A 16,802-nucleotide genomic window follows, 5' to 3' on the forward strand; every position below is an offset into this window, starting at 1 on the left:
AATTCCTCCGGTTCAAAATGACCCCAATGGAGGATTTCGTGAAGCACAGTCCCGAGCTGCCAAACTGTGGTGGGGTCGGCCTTGTACTCCCCACGTGCAGCAAGTTCTGGAGGAGCAAGTTCAGTGGTTCCTACAAGACATGCAGAGAAGAAAAAAAATGATGAGACTCAGCCTGAGAACAACAACAGACGTGAATGAAGAGCAGGAGGTGGACACTGTACCAAAGAAGTTCTTGTACACCGAGGAGGTCTTAAGGCAGCCGTTTCCGAGACCGATGATCCACACTCGAGGGACCTTGGAGCTGGTCTCAATGAGGACGTTTTCCATCTTGATGTCACGATGGAAGACATTTGCAGCGTGCATCGTGACTGCTGCGTCCACAAGCTGCTTAAAGACGTTCTGAGGTGAAGACAAACAGATGAGGTCAAGGACAAAACCTTTAAAGGGGACACATTATAAAAAAAATATCTTTTTCACTTGTATGCCACTGCCTGTTCACTCATCCATGCGTTGGTGACCAAAGCATCCTTAAATTTGTGTGTCCGCTGCTTGCTCCACATGCATGTATCTACACACAAAATAACTTGAATGCGCCTGCTTATTTATAAAATGCACGGATGTAAAATAAAAATGATGCTTTTATACGCAGCCACTTGTCTTTAATAATGGCTAAACTAACCTAAGGAAACTAAAAGGGGCGTTCAAAGGAAATGAGGCCTGTTAAATTTAAGGTAGTAATCAAAAATTTAGGGCTGACACGGAAAAAATTTAGGGCCGACACGAAAAATTTAGGGCCATCGTGGGAAATCAAGTGTAAGAAAAAAGACTCACCCAATGGTGCCATCAACCGTTCTTGTTTCATCAAATGTTTCAGTACATGTGACAGTGATCACCTGTCGCCCCTTGTGGTAGTTCTCATTGATATGACCATTGTCAACGTCTTCACATAACAGTATACAGAAAAACAGATTCTAACTACAATTGCAACTATATACACAAATGTCTTCAGCACCCCTACTCTAGCTCCTTGAGCCTACCCAGTGCCTCCTCTATTTGTTGCTGCAGAGGTGCCAAAGTGGCTCTCTTGTCCTTTGCTCTGCCTCTGAGTGCATTGGCCTCGGTGATAAACCTCAGATTCCTCTTTTCTTCTGCCTCCTCACACAGCCTGTCAGCCTTCTCAATAAGCGTTGATATGTCAGTCTCTATTCTGGCTTTTTTGGCTTTGAGTCAGTAGAGATGAAAAGTGGACAGCGATGCCAAATGTAGCCAGGTACAAAGTCGTCCTTTACCCACAGTGGTAGTTTTTAGCAATGTCACTGTCTGGGAACATGAGTGCAAACACTTTCGAATTATTTTCACAAGATTTGTAACTGTAATGGCTGCAGATCATTTTTAAAGTCCACACAATCTCTGCCTTTAACGAGTCCGTCTTTGTTCTGCCCCAAGTGTTTAATATGTTAAGAAGATCGATTTTATTAGAAAAGATCAGTTTGTGTTGTTAATTTTGAGAGTGCATTGCTGAGCTTTTATTTTGAAACTGTAGAATACAGGAATAGGAAGCGCTGAGCAGAGCGAAAAACGGTAAAAAGCATGTCAACAGTTGAAAGATGTAGCACGTTGAAATCAGCTTATTCCTGTGCATGAATCTGTCAGAAAGCAATGGCTGTGAGTAATTTATGTTCTTTACATGTTTCAGAAGTATTGTTAGTAACTTTAACAGTATCTTCGTGCATATTTGTGAGCTGCACTGATTTAGTAACTTTACATGTTGTGTTCATTCTCATGAGATAGCTAGCAGCAGCATGTGTATCTGCTACTCACTTCACTAGAATGCTGTTGCTGTTTGTGCTTAGACTTACTGAATGTGAATGTTTAATTGATATACTAATGGAAGATGTTTATACTCCATACTGATTTGACATTGCAGTCTATTTAGTATGTTTTGTATTTCTTTTTCTAGTTTCACTCCATTTTCATTGTGTCACCCGACGTGACCTGTTAAGAAGTAATTAAAGGAGCAAGCACGCTCACTTCCTGGCTCTTGAAAAGGAGTTTGGATGGCTGTTTATTCATGTTAGCACTTTGGAAGTAAAACACATGAAGAGAACAGTACAGTGAAAAGCCAGTGAATCAGAAGGATTCGTCTGCCACAGTTATGGAAGCACAAGCAATAGAAAGGGAGGAGAAAGCGGCATCAGTGTTCAGCTCCAACTCCAAAGCCACTTCCAAGTCTTCAGTAGTTAGTGCTGCTGCTAGAGCTAGAGCTAAAGCCGAAGCTGAACGCACCAGAGCCATATTCGCTCAGAAGGAGTTAGAACTGAAAAGACAGAGAGCTAGATTGGATTTGGAAAAGGCTACACTAGAAGCGGATTTAGAAGCTCTAGGACTGGAAAAGGCAGCTGCTGCTGCTATTGTAGAGGTTGAAGTTTTAGAAGCTGCAGCAGGACCAGAAAATGAGGATAGGTGCAGTGCCAGGAGTCGCATCTCATCGCAGATAACATGTCAGCGTACAAAGGCATATGTGGACCATCAGGCTCGAGCCAGCTTTGAAACTGCATTGTCTGTGGATATAACTCCTCATTGTTTTAAAGAAGCGTCGGCACCAAGACATCAGGAAGCTCCTGAAGTAACCCCTGCACACAACTGTGATGCCACGCCTACAAGGAACACACAGCAAAGTGAGTACTTATCAGCACCTCAGCCTCAGACAAGCCTGTTTAAGCGCTCCAACCCGCACTCTCAGCCTCTCAGCTTACAACCTCAGAACCCCCAGTCCTCCTTTAAAGCCCACCAGGAGCAGAGCTCTCCCTCATTCAGTCATGCTAGCCAATCAAACCACTTCATACAGAGCAACCCACAGCATTCTTCTTCTGCTCCAGCCACTAACATGATAGACTTCGCTAGGTACCTCGCCAGCAGAGAGTTGGTAACCACGGGGCTCACTAAATTCGATGACCAGCCCGAGAGCTACAGAGCATGGGAGTCCTCTTTCCTTAACGCCATTCAGGGCTTAGGGTTGACAGCCAGTGAAGAGCTGGACCTCCTGGTAAAATGGCTGGGAAAGGAGTCATCTGAACATGTTAAAAGAATACGTGCTGTCCACATCACCAATCCTCACGCTGCTCTCGAATTAGCCTGGACAAGACTCCAAGAATGCTATGCTACCCCTGAAGTGATTGAGAATGCTTTATTCAAACGATTGGACAATTTTCCTCGGCTAACCTCCAAAGATAAAATCAAGCTAAGAGAACTTAGCGATCTGCTCTTGGAACTATTCTCAGCCAAGCAGGATGGCTATCTACCAGGACTGAGCTACCTTGACACTCCTCGAGGGATTAAGCCAATCGTGGAAAAGCTGCCACCAAACTTACAGGAAAAATGGCTGTTTGCTGGCTCAAACTACAAAGAACGGTACAGAGTGTGTTTCCCTCCTTTCTCGTTTTTTGTTGACTTTGTCAGATGTCAGGCAAAGGCCAGAAATGACCCCAGCTTTGTGTTGGTGAGCAGTAACCGCAGCCATTACCATAGTGAAAGATCCAGAACCAAGCATGATAGTGCTCGGACAGCTGTGTTTGTGCATAGAACAGATGTGTCAACAACAGATTCAAGCTTGTTACACAAAACATCTACTGACAAGAAAGGTAGTGATGACCCAACCAAGTACTGTCCAGTGCACAATAAGCCACATCCTCTGGAAAAATGTAGAGCTTTTAGAATAAAGCGGCTAATGGAACGCAAAAGGCTGCTAAAAGAATACAGACGTTGTTTCAAGTGCTGTTCTGGTACTCATGTGGCTAGAGAATGTCCTGCAGAGCTGAAATGCAATGAGTGTGAAAGCAATCAACATTGCACTGTCATGCACCCAGACACTGCTGTCTCCCCTGCACCATCTCCTCCGACAGAATCAGACGTAGAACAGCAAAACAGCTCTCCTCCAGAAGTGACCTCCAGGTGCACCAAGGTCTGCGGCGAAGGTCTCCCACCAAGGTCCTGCGCCAAGATATGTTTAGTCCGGGTTTTTCCCCAAGGACAGCGAGAACGCTCAATCAAGATGTATGCCATCCTCGACGACCAAAGCAATCGATCACTGGCCAGGTCTGAGTTTTTTAAGCTGTTTGACATCCAAGGGGACCATACACCTTACCTGATGAGGACCTGTGCTGGAACCACGGAAATGACTGGGAGAAAGGCTGTTGGTTTTCAGATCGAAGCATTGAATGGTGAAGTGTGTTTGGACTTTCCTCCGCTCATTGAATGTAATGAAGTTACGAGCAACAGATCGGAAATCCTTTTTTCAGAGATCAGAAATCCCATGCTCACTTGAGATCCATGGCACCTCACATCCCAAAGATCGATCCTAAAGCACAGATCTTAATCCTACTGGGGAGAGACCTCATACAAGTTCACAAGGTGAGAGATCAAATCAATGGACCCCACAACGCTCCCTTTGCCCAGCGTTTGGATTTAGGATGGGTTATAGTAGGGGAGGTTTGCATCGATAGTACATACAAGTCCACTGTATTAGTCCTTAAAACCCATATCCGACAGAATGGACGCCCATCTTTTCTGATGCCCTGCCAGAATCACATCAGTGTGAGAGAGAGAGGCCAGAATTCCTTCACAAACCACACCAACCAGAAACACCCAGATCCTTTAAGCTGGTGGATCCTGAGGAAGACGTGGATGTGAGGCCTCAGCTGACCACTCTTGCTACTTCGCTCAGAGAAAGTGAACTCACCTCAGAACGATTCCAACGGTTTTCGACCTGGGAGTCCTTGCTGAGAGCAGTTTCCTTCTTGATCCATCAGATTCGCTCACAGAGGACAAACTCCACAGTTACATGTAAAGGATGGCATCAGTGCAACCAACCTCGCACTCCAGAAGAGTTAGAAGTGGCAAAGATCGTCATAATCAAAGCTGCCCAGAGAGATGCTTATCCAGAAGAGTGTGTCGCACTACTAGAGAACAGGGCCATACCAAAATCCAGCACGATTCTGAATCTCGACCCTTTTGTGTGTGATGGTCTACTGCGAATAGGAGGACGTCTGAGACATGCTTCAGTCAATCCTGAGGTCAAAAACCCAATCATTCTCCCGAAACAAAGTCACGTCACAAGATTGCTCGTGAGTCATCACGATGCGAAGGTGAAACACCAAGGACGGCAGTTCACAGAGGGAGCAATCAGGGCTGCTGGTCTGTGGATTGTTGCTGGCAAAAGATTAATAGGCTCAGTTCTTCATCGCTGTGTCACATGCTGCAAGCTCAGAGGAAAACTTGAAACACAAAAGATGGCTGACCTCCCTTCAGAACGTCTGAGCTCGTCTCCACCATCCACGTATGTAGAGTTAGATGTTTTTGGACCCTGGAATGTGATCAGTCGACGCACAAGAGGCGGAATGGCTCAAAGTAAGCGATGGGCTATACTTTTTACATATATGAGCACCAGGGCTGTACATGTGGAAGTTATAGAGTCCATGGATACTGCCAGTTGTATCAATGCCCTGCGAAGTTCTTCGCCTTAAGAGGGCCAGCTAAGCAGCTGAGATTGGACAGAGGCACGAACTTTGTGGGAGCCAGCTCTGAGCTGTGTATGGAACGAGCTGATCCAGGTCAAGCCTCCACTCTTAAGTTCCTCCACGAGAATGGTTGTACCTGGGAATTCAATCCCCCATACGCATCCCATATGGGAGGAGTCTGGGAGCGCATGATCGGCATAACCCGAAGAATTCTTGACTCCATGTTGCTGCAAACCAGACATACTCACCTGACCCATGAAGTGCTTTGGACCCTCTTGGCAGAGGTATCTGGTATCATCAACGCAAGGCCTTTGATCCCAGTCTCTTCTGATCCCACTTCTCCAATGATGTTGACCCCTGCTATGCTCTTGACCCAAAAACCGGGGATACCTGCTCCACCTGGAGGCTTCAATGAAAAGGATCTCTTCAAGTGTCAGTGGAAACAAGTGCAAGCATTGGGAAACGAATTCTGGTCTCGATGGAGGGATGAATATCTCCACACCCTTCAGCCAAGACGCAAATGGCACACACCACGTCGTAACCTGCAGGTTGGAGACATAGTGCTGCTGAACCAGAGCCAGACACATCGCAATGAGGGGCCGATGGGGCTTGTCGTCTCCACCTTCCCAAGCAGTGATGGACAGGTCTGCAAAATTGAAGTCAGGACATCGCAAGACAAAATAAAGACTTTCTTGAGGCCTATCTCTGATGTTGTCTTGCTCCTGGCAAAAGAAAATCAAAGTTAAAGTACAGATGCTTTAGTGGCATTAGTGCCAGACGGGGAGTGTTCTGCCCCAAGTGTTTAATATGTTAAGAAGATCGATTTTATTAGAAAAGATCTGTTTGTGTTGTTAATTTTGAGAGTGCATTGCTGAGCTTTTATTTTGAAACTGTAGAATACAGGAAGTAGGAAGCGCTGAGCAGAGCGAAAAACGGTAAAAAGCATGTCAACAGTTGAAAGATGTAGCACGTTGAAATCAGCTTATTCCTGTGCATGAATCCGTCAGAAAGCAATGGCTGTGAGTAATTTATGTTCTTTACATGTTTCAGAAGTATGGTTAGTAACTTTAACAGTATCTTCGTGCATATTTGTGAGCTGCACTGATTTAGTAACTTTACATGTTGTGTTCATTCTAATGCAGCCCTATGGGGGGCACAAACCAGTGCAATCTGTAGGCCGGTCCCAAGCCCGGATAAATGCAGAGGGTTGCGTCAGGAAGGGCATCCGGCGTAAAAACTGTGCCAAACAAATATGAGCGTTCATCTAAAGAATCCCATACCGGATCGGTCGTGGCCCGGGTTAAAAACGCCCGCCCCCGGCACTGCTAACCTGCAGGGCGTCGGTTGAAATTCAGCTACTGTGGGTCGAAGACAAAGAAGAGGAGGAAACCGGATCCAGCGTCAGAAGAAAAAGAGGAATGCACAGAGCCTACAACTGAGTGTAGGGACTTTGAATGTTGGGACTATGACAGGAAAAGCTCAGGAGTTGGTTGACATGATGATTAGGAGAAAGGTTGATATTCTGTGCATCCAAGAGAGCAGGTGGAAAGGTAGTAAGGCTAGAAGTTTGGGAGCAGGGTTTAAATTATTCTACCATGGAGTAGATGGGTAGAGAAATGGAGTAGGGGTCATTTTAAAGGAAGAGCTGGCTAAGAATGTCTTGGAGGTGAAAAGAGTATCAGATCGAGTGATGAGACTAAAATTTGAAATTGAGGGTGTTATGTACAATGTGGTTAGCGGCTATGCACCACAGGTAGGATGTGACCTAGAGTTGAAAGAGAAATTCTGGAAGGAACTAGATGAAGTACTTCTGAGCATCCCAGACAGCGAGAGAGTTGTGATTGGTGCAGATTGTAATGGACATATTGGTAAAGGAAACAGGGGCGATGAAGAAGTGATGGTTAAGTACGGCATCCAGGAAAGGAACTTTGAGGGACAGATGGTGGTGGACTTTGCAAAAAGGATGGAGATGGCTGTAGTGAACACTTATTTCCAGAAGAGGGAGGAACATATAGTGACCTACAAGAGCGGAGGTAGAACCACGCAGGTAGATTATATTTTGTGCAGACGATGTAATCTGAAGGAGGTTACTGACTGTAAAGTAGTGGTAGGGGAGAGTGTAGCTCGACAGCATAGGATGGTAGTATGTAGGATTATTCTGGTGGTGGGTAGGAAGATTAAGAAGACAAAGGTAGAGCAGAGAACCATGTGGTGGAAGCTGAGAAAGGAAGAATGTTGTGCGGCCTTCCGGAAAGAAGTGAGACAGGCTCTTGATGGACAACCGAAGCTCCCGGAAGACTGGACGACGACAGCCAAGGTGATCAGAGAGACAGGCAGGAGAGTACTTGGTGTGTCATCTGGTAGGAAAGGGGAGAAGGAGACTTGGTGGTGGAACCCCAAAATACAGGGAGTCATACAAGGAAAGAGATTAGCGAAGAAGAAGTGGGATACTGAGAGGACTGAGGAGAGGCGAAAGGAGTACATCGAGATGCGACGTAGGGCAAAGGTAGAGGTGGCAAAGGCTAAACAAGAGGCATATGAAGACATGTACACCAGGTTGGACACGAAAGAAAGAGAAAAGGATCTCTACAGGTTGGCCAGACAGAGGGATAGAGATGGGAAGGATGTGCAGAAGGTTAGGGTGATTAAGGATAGAGATGGAAATGTGTTGACTGGTGCCGGTAGTGTGCTAAATAGATGGAAAGAATACTTTGAGAAGTTGATGAATGAAGAAAATGAGAGAGAAGGAAGAGTTGAAGAGGCAAGAGTGAAGGACCAGGAAGTGGAAATGATTACTGAGGGGAAGTCAGAAAGGCACTACAAAGGATGAAAAATGGAAAGGCAGTTGGTCCTGATGACATACCGGTAGAGGTATGGAAGCAATTTGGAGAGATGGCTGTGGAGTTTTTGACCAACTTATTCAACAGAATACGAGCGGGCGAAAAGATGCCTGAAGAATGGAGGAAAAGTGTTCTAGTTCCCATTTTTAAGAACAAAGGGGATGTTCAGAGCTGTGGGAACTATAGAGGAATAAAGTTGATGAGCCACACAATGAAGTTATGGGAAAGAGTAGTGGAGGCTAGACTCAGGACAGAAGTAAGTATCTGCGAGCAACAGTATGGTTTCATGCCTAGAAAGAGTACCACAGATGCATTATTTGCCTTGAGGATGCTCGTGGAAAAGTACAGAGAAGGTCAGAAGGAGCTACATTGTGTCTTTGTGGATCTAGAGAAAGCCTATGACAGAGTACCAAGAGAGGAACTGTGGTACTGCATGCGTAAGTCTGGTGTGGCAGAGAAGTATGTTAAAATAGTACAGGACATGTATGATGGCAGCAGAACAATGGTGAGGTGTGCCTTAGGTGTGACAGAGGAATTTAAGGTGGAGGTGGGACTGCATCAGGGATCAGCTCTGAGCCCCTTCCTGTTTGCAGTGGTAATGGATAGGCTGACAGATGAGGTTAGACTGGAATCCCCTTGGACCATGATGTTCGCAGATGATATTGTCATATGCAGTGAAAGCAGGGAGCATGCAGAGGAACCTCAACATCTTCATTTCTGCCACCTCCAGTTCAGCTTCCTGTTGTTTCTTCAGTGCCACCGTCTCTAATCCGTACATCATGGCCGGCCTCACCACTGTTTTGTAAACTTTGCCCTTCATCCTAGCAGAGACTCTTCTGTCACATAACACACCAGACACCTTTCGCCAGCTGTTCCAACCTGCTTGGATCCGTTTCTTCACTTCCTGACCACACTCTCCATTGCTCTGTATTGTTGACCCCAAGTATTTGAAGTCGTCCACCCTCGCTATCTCTTCTCCCTGTAGCCTCACTCTTCCCCCTCCACTTTTCTCATTCACGCACATATATTCTGTTTTACTTCGGCTAATCTTCATTCCTCTCCTTTCCAGTGCATGTCTCCATCTTTCTAATTGTTCCTCTGCATGCTCCCTGCTTTCACTGCATATCACAACATCATCTGCGAACATCATGGTCCAAGGGGATTCCAGTCTAATCTCATCTGTCAGCCTATCCATTACCACTGCAAACAGGAAGGGGCTCAGAGCTGATCCCTGATGCAGTCCCACCTCGACCTTAAATTCCTCTGTCACACCTAAGGCACATCTCACCATTGTTCTGCTGCCATCATACATGTCCTGTACTATTTTAACATACTTCTCTGCCACACCAGACTTACGCATGCAGTACCACAGTTCCTCTCTTGGTACTCTGTCATAGGCTTTCTCTAGATCCACAAAGACACAATGTAGCTCCTTCTGACCTTCTCTGTACTTTTCCACGAGCATCCTCAAGGCAAATAATGCATCTGTGGTACTCTTTCCTGGGATGAAACCATACTGTTGCTCGCAGATACTTACTTCTGTCCTGAGTCTAGCCTCCACTACTCTTTCCCATAACTTCATTGTGTGGCTCATCAACTTTATCCCTCTATAGTTACCACAGCTCTGAACATCCCCTTTGTTCTTAAAAATGGGAACCAGAACACTTTTCCTCCATTCTTCAGGCATCTTTTCGCCCGCTCGTATTCTGTTGAATAAGTTGGTCAAAAACTCCACAGCCATCTCTCCAAATTGCTTCCATACCTCTACCGGTATGTCATCAGGACCAACTGCCTTTCCATTTTTCATCCTTTGTAGTGCCTTCTGACTTCCCCCTCAGTAATCATTTCCACTTCCTGGTCCTTCACTCTTGCCTCTTCAACTCTTCCTTCTCTCTCATTTTCTTCATTCATCAACTTCTCAAAGTATTCTTTCCATCTATTTAGCACACTACCGGCACCAGTCAACACATTTCCATCTCTATCCTTAATCACCCTAACCTTCTGCACATCCTTCCCATCTCTATCCCTCTGTCTGGCCAACCTGTAGAGATCCTTTTCTCTATCTTTCGTGTCCAACCTGGTGTACATGTCTTCATATGCCTCTTGTTTAGCCTTTGCCACCTCTACCTTTGCCCTACGTCGCATCTCGATGTACTCCTTTCGCCTCTCCTCAGTCCTCTCAGTATCCCACTTCTTCTTCGCTAATCTCTTTCCTTGTATGACTCCCTGTATTTTGGGGTTCCACCACCAAGTCTCCTTCTCCCCTTTCCTACCAGATGACACACCAAGTACTCTCCTGCCTGTCTCTCTGATCACCTTGGCTGTCGTCGTCCAGTCTTCCGGGAGCTTTGGTTGTCCATCGAGAGCCTGTCTCACCTCTTTCCGGAAGGCCGCACAACATTCTTCCTTTCTCAGCTTCCACCACATGGTTCCCTGCTCTACCTTTGTCTTCTTAATCTTCCTACCCACCACCAGAATCATCCTACATACTACCATCCTATGCTGTCGAGCTACACTCTCCCCTACCACTACTTTACAGTCAGTAACCTCCTTCAGATTACATCGTCTGCACAAAATATAATCTACCTGCGTGGTTCTACCTCCGCTCTTGTAGGTCACTATATGTTCCTCCCTCTTCTGGAAATAAGTGTTCACTACAGCCATCTCCATCCTTTTTGCAAAGTCCACCACCATCTGCCCTTCAAAGTTCCTTTCCTGGATGCCGTACTTCCCCATCACTTCTTCATCGCCCCTGTTTCCTTTACCAATATGTCCATTACAATCTGCACCAATCACAACCCTCTCGCTGTCTGGGATGCTCAGAACTACTTCATCTAATTCCTTCCAGAATTTCTCTTTCAACTCTAGGTCATATCCTACCTGTGGTGCATAGCCGCTAACCACATTGTACATAACACCCTCAATTTCAAATTTTAGTCTCATCACTCGATCTGATACTCTTTTCACCTCCAAGACATTCTTAGCCAGCTCTTCCTTTAAAATAACCCCTACTCCATTTATCGTCCCATCTACTCCGTGGTAGAATAATTTGAACTCTGCTCCCAAACTTCTAGCCTTACTACCTTTCCACCTGCTCTCTTGGATGCACAGAAAATCAACCTTTCTCCTAATCATCATGTCAACTAACTCCTGAGCTTTTCCTGTCATAGTCCCAACATTCAAAGTCCCTACACTCAGTTGTAGGCTCTGTGCATTCCTCTTTTTCTTCTGACGATGGATACGGTTTCCTCCTCTTCTTTGTCTTCGACCCACAGTAGCTGAATTTCCACAGATGCCCTGCAGGTTAGCAGTGCCGGGGGCGGGCGTTGTTAACCCGGGCCACGACCGATCCGGTATGGGATTCTTTAGATGAACGCTCATATTTGTTTGGCACAGTTTTTACGCCGGATGCCCTTCCTGACGCAACCCTCTGCATTTATCCGGGCTTGGGACCGGCCTACAGATTGCACTGGTTTGTGCCCCCAGAGGACTGCATTCAAAAATGACCACAAATAAGTTATGCTAATCGGCGAACAAGATGCCCAAATGTGCTGTATCAATATTAGCCCGCAACACTTGACAGGTAAGTTGCTTTCTGAGTCATTTTGTACATAAAACAACGAATCATTGACAAAATGGTTATCAGAAACCCCAATTGATACAATAATGTCCAATACCAAATTACCTGGCAAAGTTTGAAACAAGAACGATAACAGTAACTCAACTCAACTTGTGTTAGCTTGTACTGTGTAGCATCAGGGCTAACATTAGCATCGGTAATTATTAGCATCGGTAAGCAGACAATACATTTCCATTCATTTCTACCATTATTGTCTCTGCCAACATTTGAGTGTGAAAGAGCAGGTACATTTGTGGAATTTTACAATGAATTTCACTTTCCGAAAGTGGTCCCAGCAGCTGGACCAAATGCAAGCATCTTGTCTTCTCAGTGAGGGTCTCAAGAGGATAAAGCCGAAAGATGCTAATACTGTATGTAGACAAAGTGTGCATTTCAATTTATGTGCTCCTAGCCTGTTGAAGAGCCCTTCCCGGGTTGGTGGCTGAGGTGTGTGTGAGGAGGGAATGATGATCATGTGGATGGTGTTCCTCTTTGGCTCTCTGGTGAGTGTGATGTGGCTCTTTGCTGCAGCAGCAAACTATGTGGCTCTTTATTTTCTAATTGGTTTGTCCTCATGTTTCCGGTGTGAGCAGAGGTAAAAGAACGGCATGCAAGTTGTGATGTTGATGGTGTGATTTTCATGGCAAAATCTTTCACTCTAATTTCAAGTTTGTGTGACTGGTTAAATGAGACATGATATACTAACATTGTAATGGTGCTTTGAGTATGTTGAAAATCGTGCTTCACCATAAGTGAAGCTCATTAGTGTGTAAAAATGCTTTCTCTTCAGTTTTTCTCAGTTGCTTTGGTACTTTTCTAAGATCAGAATATAAATTCTTAAAATTACTTGTTCACTATCCACCTCATAGTGTCCTTTAAAAGCAGTAAAGCAGTTTGTCATTTATTTCAACAAGTTATAAATGCTTTGGCGTATCCATGCAAATGATTTAGGCATTTATTCACTCTTTAAATCTTTCAATTTGAAATGGTTGAACAAGTTGTCGTGATCTATTGGTCAAAGCTTTTTTTTTTTTTTTCCTTTGGCTAAACACCTGTCACCATGGTTGGACAATGTATTGTTTTCCAGTGGGTGCGTTTTAACCTGCTTGTTGTGACTTTGATATCCAGCTGGCTCAAGGCTCTGTTACAGTATATGTGAGTACTCATCAACATCATTAACTTTGCTTTCATTGCAAAAGATGTCACTACCATTCTTCATTATGAGAATGGCTGAATGAGAGATTGTACACTAACATCGTGAATGTGTTTTGGGTATTTTGACAGTTATGGCCCTACTTAGGTGAATTCCAGAATTGCGTAGCTGAGCAAACACAGTTTGGTTTTGAATGGCTAGATTAATAAATGGATAGACACTGTATTGGTCCCATGAGGGAAATTAAATGGGAAATGTTCATCTCATCTCAAGTGGCTTTGTCTTTGTTCCCGAAGAAAAGATCCCGCAAAAGTACCAGACGTTGTCACTGATCCAGAAAGGAGGCAATGGAGCAGTCTTTGGCGGGATCCAAAAAACGGATGGTTTGATGGTAAGTGTTTTGCGTGTTTTCTTGCATTGTAAAGTAACGTGCCACATACATTAGTCTTCACAGGTCATTGTTCCATCTGCACTGACCAAATGTTTGTAATTTGTGTCCAACAGGTGGAAATCAAACACATCCCAAAGACAAAGGTGCGGATGTGTCACTTTATCAGGGTTCGCACGCGGCCCTAAAAGTCCCTAAAAACCCCTAAATTTTTGAAGGTGCATTTAGGGGCTCCTAAAAGTCCTTAAAATCCACAAAAACCGGTCAAGCCCCTAAAAAGGCCTTAAATTAAAAAAAATCACAGGGAGGACCTCTACCGCCAAAATTTTCCCTAAAAAATAAATTAATCTTTTATTTAAAAAAAAAAAAATAGCGATCCGTCTGGCGTCAACGGAAGTCACCGTGGTGACAACTAGTCGCCATCTTGTCAATATTCCATTGTTTGTTTCCGTGAGTAGGCATTACACTTGGTCTTCGTTACGACGTAGCGTAGTTCTTTCATTGATCCAACTTGTATCACGGGGAAATGCATTTTTCAAGAAGCTTGGGTTGAAAGTCAGGAGTTTGGGAGCTGGGTTCGTCGAGATCCAAAAGATCGGGACATGTTTTACTGCCATCTGTGCAAGCAGAGTTACCAGCTTGAAAAGATGGGCGTCAAAGCACTGGAGTCGCACCGGAAAAACAGGAGACACGCTGATTTGGCGAAGACTCTCTTATCTTCCGTTGGTATGAATCTGTTTCTAAAATATCAAGATAGTGAAGCATCAACTTCAGGAAGTGGTACTAGCAGTGCATGCGCACTCGGGATCGCAAAAAAAACGCTTACTTTCATAACCGGTTTTAACCGAACAGCTGTAGCAAAAAAACAGTACCATAGTGGTGTTTACATAATTCACCCGCGGGACCTCGAGTTGGGGTGCGGGGTTCCGCACGGACTGTTTTTGTTGTTGCTCTTCCGGAGTGACGAGTTCACAGAGTCCCCCCCGTTATGCGAATAGTGTTTTGATGTCTGCCAATAAAACAAGTTTACTCCCATACTTTGGAGCGTTTCCTTGATGCCATGTTTGACGTTTCTTTGATTTAACTGAATGTTCTTTTGAGTCCAACTTTACTCTAACAGCGAAACCTGAAAAAAGTGGAAATGATGTTGAAAAAATAGCGCAATGTGGAGTACCGGAACCGGAAGAAATGATTGGAAATTTTAACCGATTTCGAAAGTCCGATTACGGTTTTGGTTTTAAAAAAAAAACGAAAACCGGTTATTTGTAACGGGTTTTGATCCCTAATGCGCACCTATAGTTGTCCAGCCAGAAGTCAGGCTTTATGAACGTAGTTCAATACATGAAGACGGACTTGTTAAAGGCAGAGATTGTGTGGACTTTAAAAGTGATCTGCAGCCATTACAGTTACAAATCTTGTGAAAATAATTCGAAAGTGTTTGCACTCATGTTCCCAGACAGTGACATTGCTAAAAACTACCACTGTGGGTAAAGGACGACTTTGTACCTGGCTACATTTGGCATCGCTGTCCACTTTTCATCTCTACTGACTCAAAGCCAAAAAAGCCAGAATAGAGACTGACATATCAACGCTTATTGAGAAGGCTGACAGGCTGTGTGAGGAGGCAGAAGAAAAGAGGAATCTGAGGTTTATCACCGAGGCCAATGCACTCAGAGGCAGAGCAAAGGACAAGAGAGCCACTTTGGCACCTCTGCAGCAACAAATAGAGGAGGCACTGGGTAGGCTCAAGGAGCTAGAGTAGGGGTGCTGAAGACATTTGTGTATATAGTTGCAATTGTAGTTAGAATCTGTTTTTCTGTATACTGTTATGTGAAGACGTTGACAATGGTCATATCAATGAGAACTACCACAAGGGGCGACAGGTGATCACTGTCACATGTACTGAAACATTTGATGAAACAAGAACGGTTGATGGCACCATTGGGTGAGTCTTTTTTCCTTACACTTGATTTCCCACGATGGCCCTAAATTTTTCGTGTCGGCCCTAAATTTTTTCCGTGTCAGCCCTAAATTTTTGATTACTACCTTAAATTTAACAGGCCTCATTTCCTTTGAACGCCCCTTTTAGTTTCCTTAGGTTAGTTTAGCCATTATTAAAGACAAGTGGCTGCGTATAAAAGCATCATTTTTATTTTACATCCGTGCATTTTATAAATAAGCAGGCGCATTCAAGTTATTTTGTGTGTAGATACATGCATGTGGAGCAAGCAGCGGACACACAAATTTAAGGATGCTTTGGTCACCAACGCATGGATGAGTGAACAGGCAGTGGCATACAAGTGAAAAAGATATTTTTTTTATAATGTGTCCCCTTTAAAGGTTTTGTCCTTGACCTCATCTGTTTGTCTTCACCTCAGAACGTCTTTAAGCAGCTTGTGGACGCAGCAGTCACGATGCACGCTGCAAATGTCTTCCATCGTGACATCAAGATGGAAAACGTCCTCATTGAGACCAGCTCCAAGGTTCCACGAGTGTGGATCATCGATCTCGGAAACGGCTGCCTTAAGACCTCCTCAGTGTACAAGAACTTCTTTGGTACAGTGTCCACCTCCTGCTCTTCATTCACGTCTGTTGTTGTTCTCAGGCTGAGTCTCATCATTTTTTTTCTTCTCTGCATGTCTTGTAGGAACCACTGAACTTGCTCCTCCAGAACTTGCTGCACGTGGGGAGTACAAGGCCGACCCCACCACAGTTTGGCAGCTCGGGACTGTGCTTTACGAAATTGTGGTCATTTTGAACCGTAGGAATTCTTCCTGCATAGACAAATTGATGCAAGGCTCTCTCATAGTAAGTTGAAAATTCAGTCAGTACTGGCCGTGATACTGTCAGCAGCGTTTAGTAGTTCATAGACCAGTGAAGGTGCCATCTCAACTTTTCCTCCCATCTGTCCTCGTAGCCTGTCAAGAACTTCTGAGCGCATGCCTGACAAGAGACCCCGACGCCCGTGTTGCTCTGTCCCAGCTTCAACAGCACCCTTGGTTCTACTGAGGCTGCACCGAAGACCTCAGATCATCCTATTTCATTTATGAAATTCATTAACTAGATATTGTTGTATAAAGATTTTAAACGGTGACTACATGCTTCAATATTTCACACCGTTTTTATACTGTCATGTTTCATCTGATGTTTTGGTTTTGTTACATTCAGACTTCATAGAATAGTGGCAACTGAAAACTGTTGAAGAATATGCATTGGAAATATTGTATTAAATATGGTATATAGAGACAAAAGCATAAAATAAAATAACTATTTTTGACATTTAGCT

At 44.5% G+C, this 16,802-nt stretch overlaps 2 protein-coding genes across 2 annotated transcripts; both read left to right on the plus strand.

The window, feature by feature from the left end:
- Positions 1 to 1,592: 1,592 nt before the first annotated feature.
- On the plus strand, positions 1,593 to 5,526 carry LOC133502197 (uncharacterized). The gene is made up of 2 exons (XM_061822715.1): positions 1,593 to 1,665; positions 1,961 to 5,526. Exon 2 carries the CDS (start codon positions 2,156 to 2,158, stop codon positions 4,322 to 4,324), a length of 2,169 nt encoding a protein of 722 aa, XP_061678699.1. The 5' UTR covers positions 1,593 to 1,665; positions 1,961 to 2,155; the 3' UTR covers positions 4,325 to 5,526.
- A 997-nt stretch (positions 5,527 to 6,523) lies between these two features.
- Positions 6,524 to 16,512, plus strand: LOC133501667 (serine/threonine-protein kinase pim-2-like). Its single transcript, XM_061821494.1, has 7 exons — positions 6,524 to 6,535; positions 13,063 to 13,130; positions 13,425 to 13,519; positions 13,633 to 13,662; positions 15,895 to 16,072; positions 16,164 to 16,324; positions 16,434 to 16,512. Exons 3-7 carry the CDS (start codon positions 13,517 to 13,519, stop codon positions 16,449 to 16,451), a joined length of 390 nt encoding a protein of 129 aa, XP_061677478.1. The 5' UTR covers positions 6,524 to 6,535; positions 13,063 to 13,130; positions 13,425 to 13,516; the 3' UTR covers positions 16,452 to 16,512.
- The last annotated feature ends 290 nt before the right edge of the window (positions 16,513 to 16,802 follow it).

The sequence above is a fragment of the Syngnathoides biaculeatus genome, chromosome 6 (assembly GCF_019802595.1).
Source record: "Syngnathoides biaculeatus isolate LvHL_M chromosome 6, ASM1980259v1, whole genome shotgun sequence".
NCBI classification, from domain to species: domain Eukaryota; kingdom Metazoa; phylum Chordata; class Actinopteri; order Syngnathiformes; family Syngnathidae; genus Syngnathoides; species Syngnathoides biaculeatus.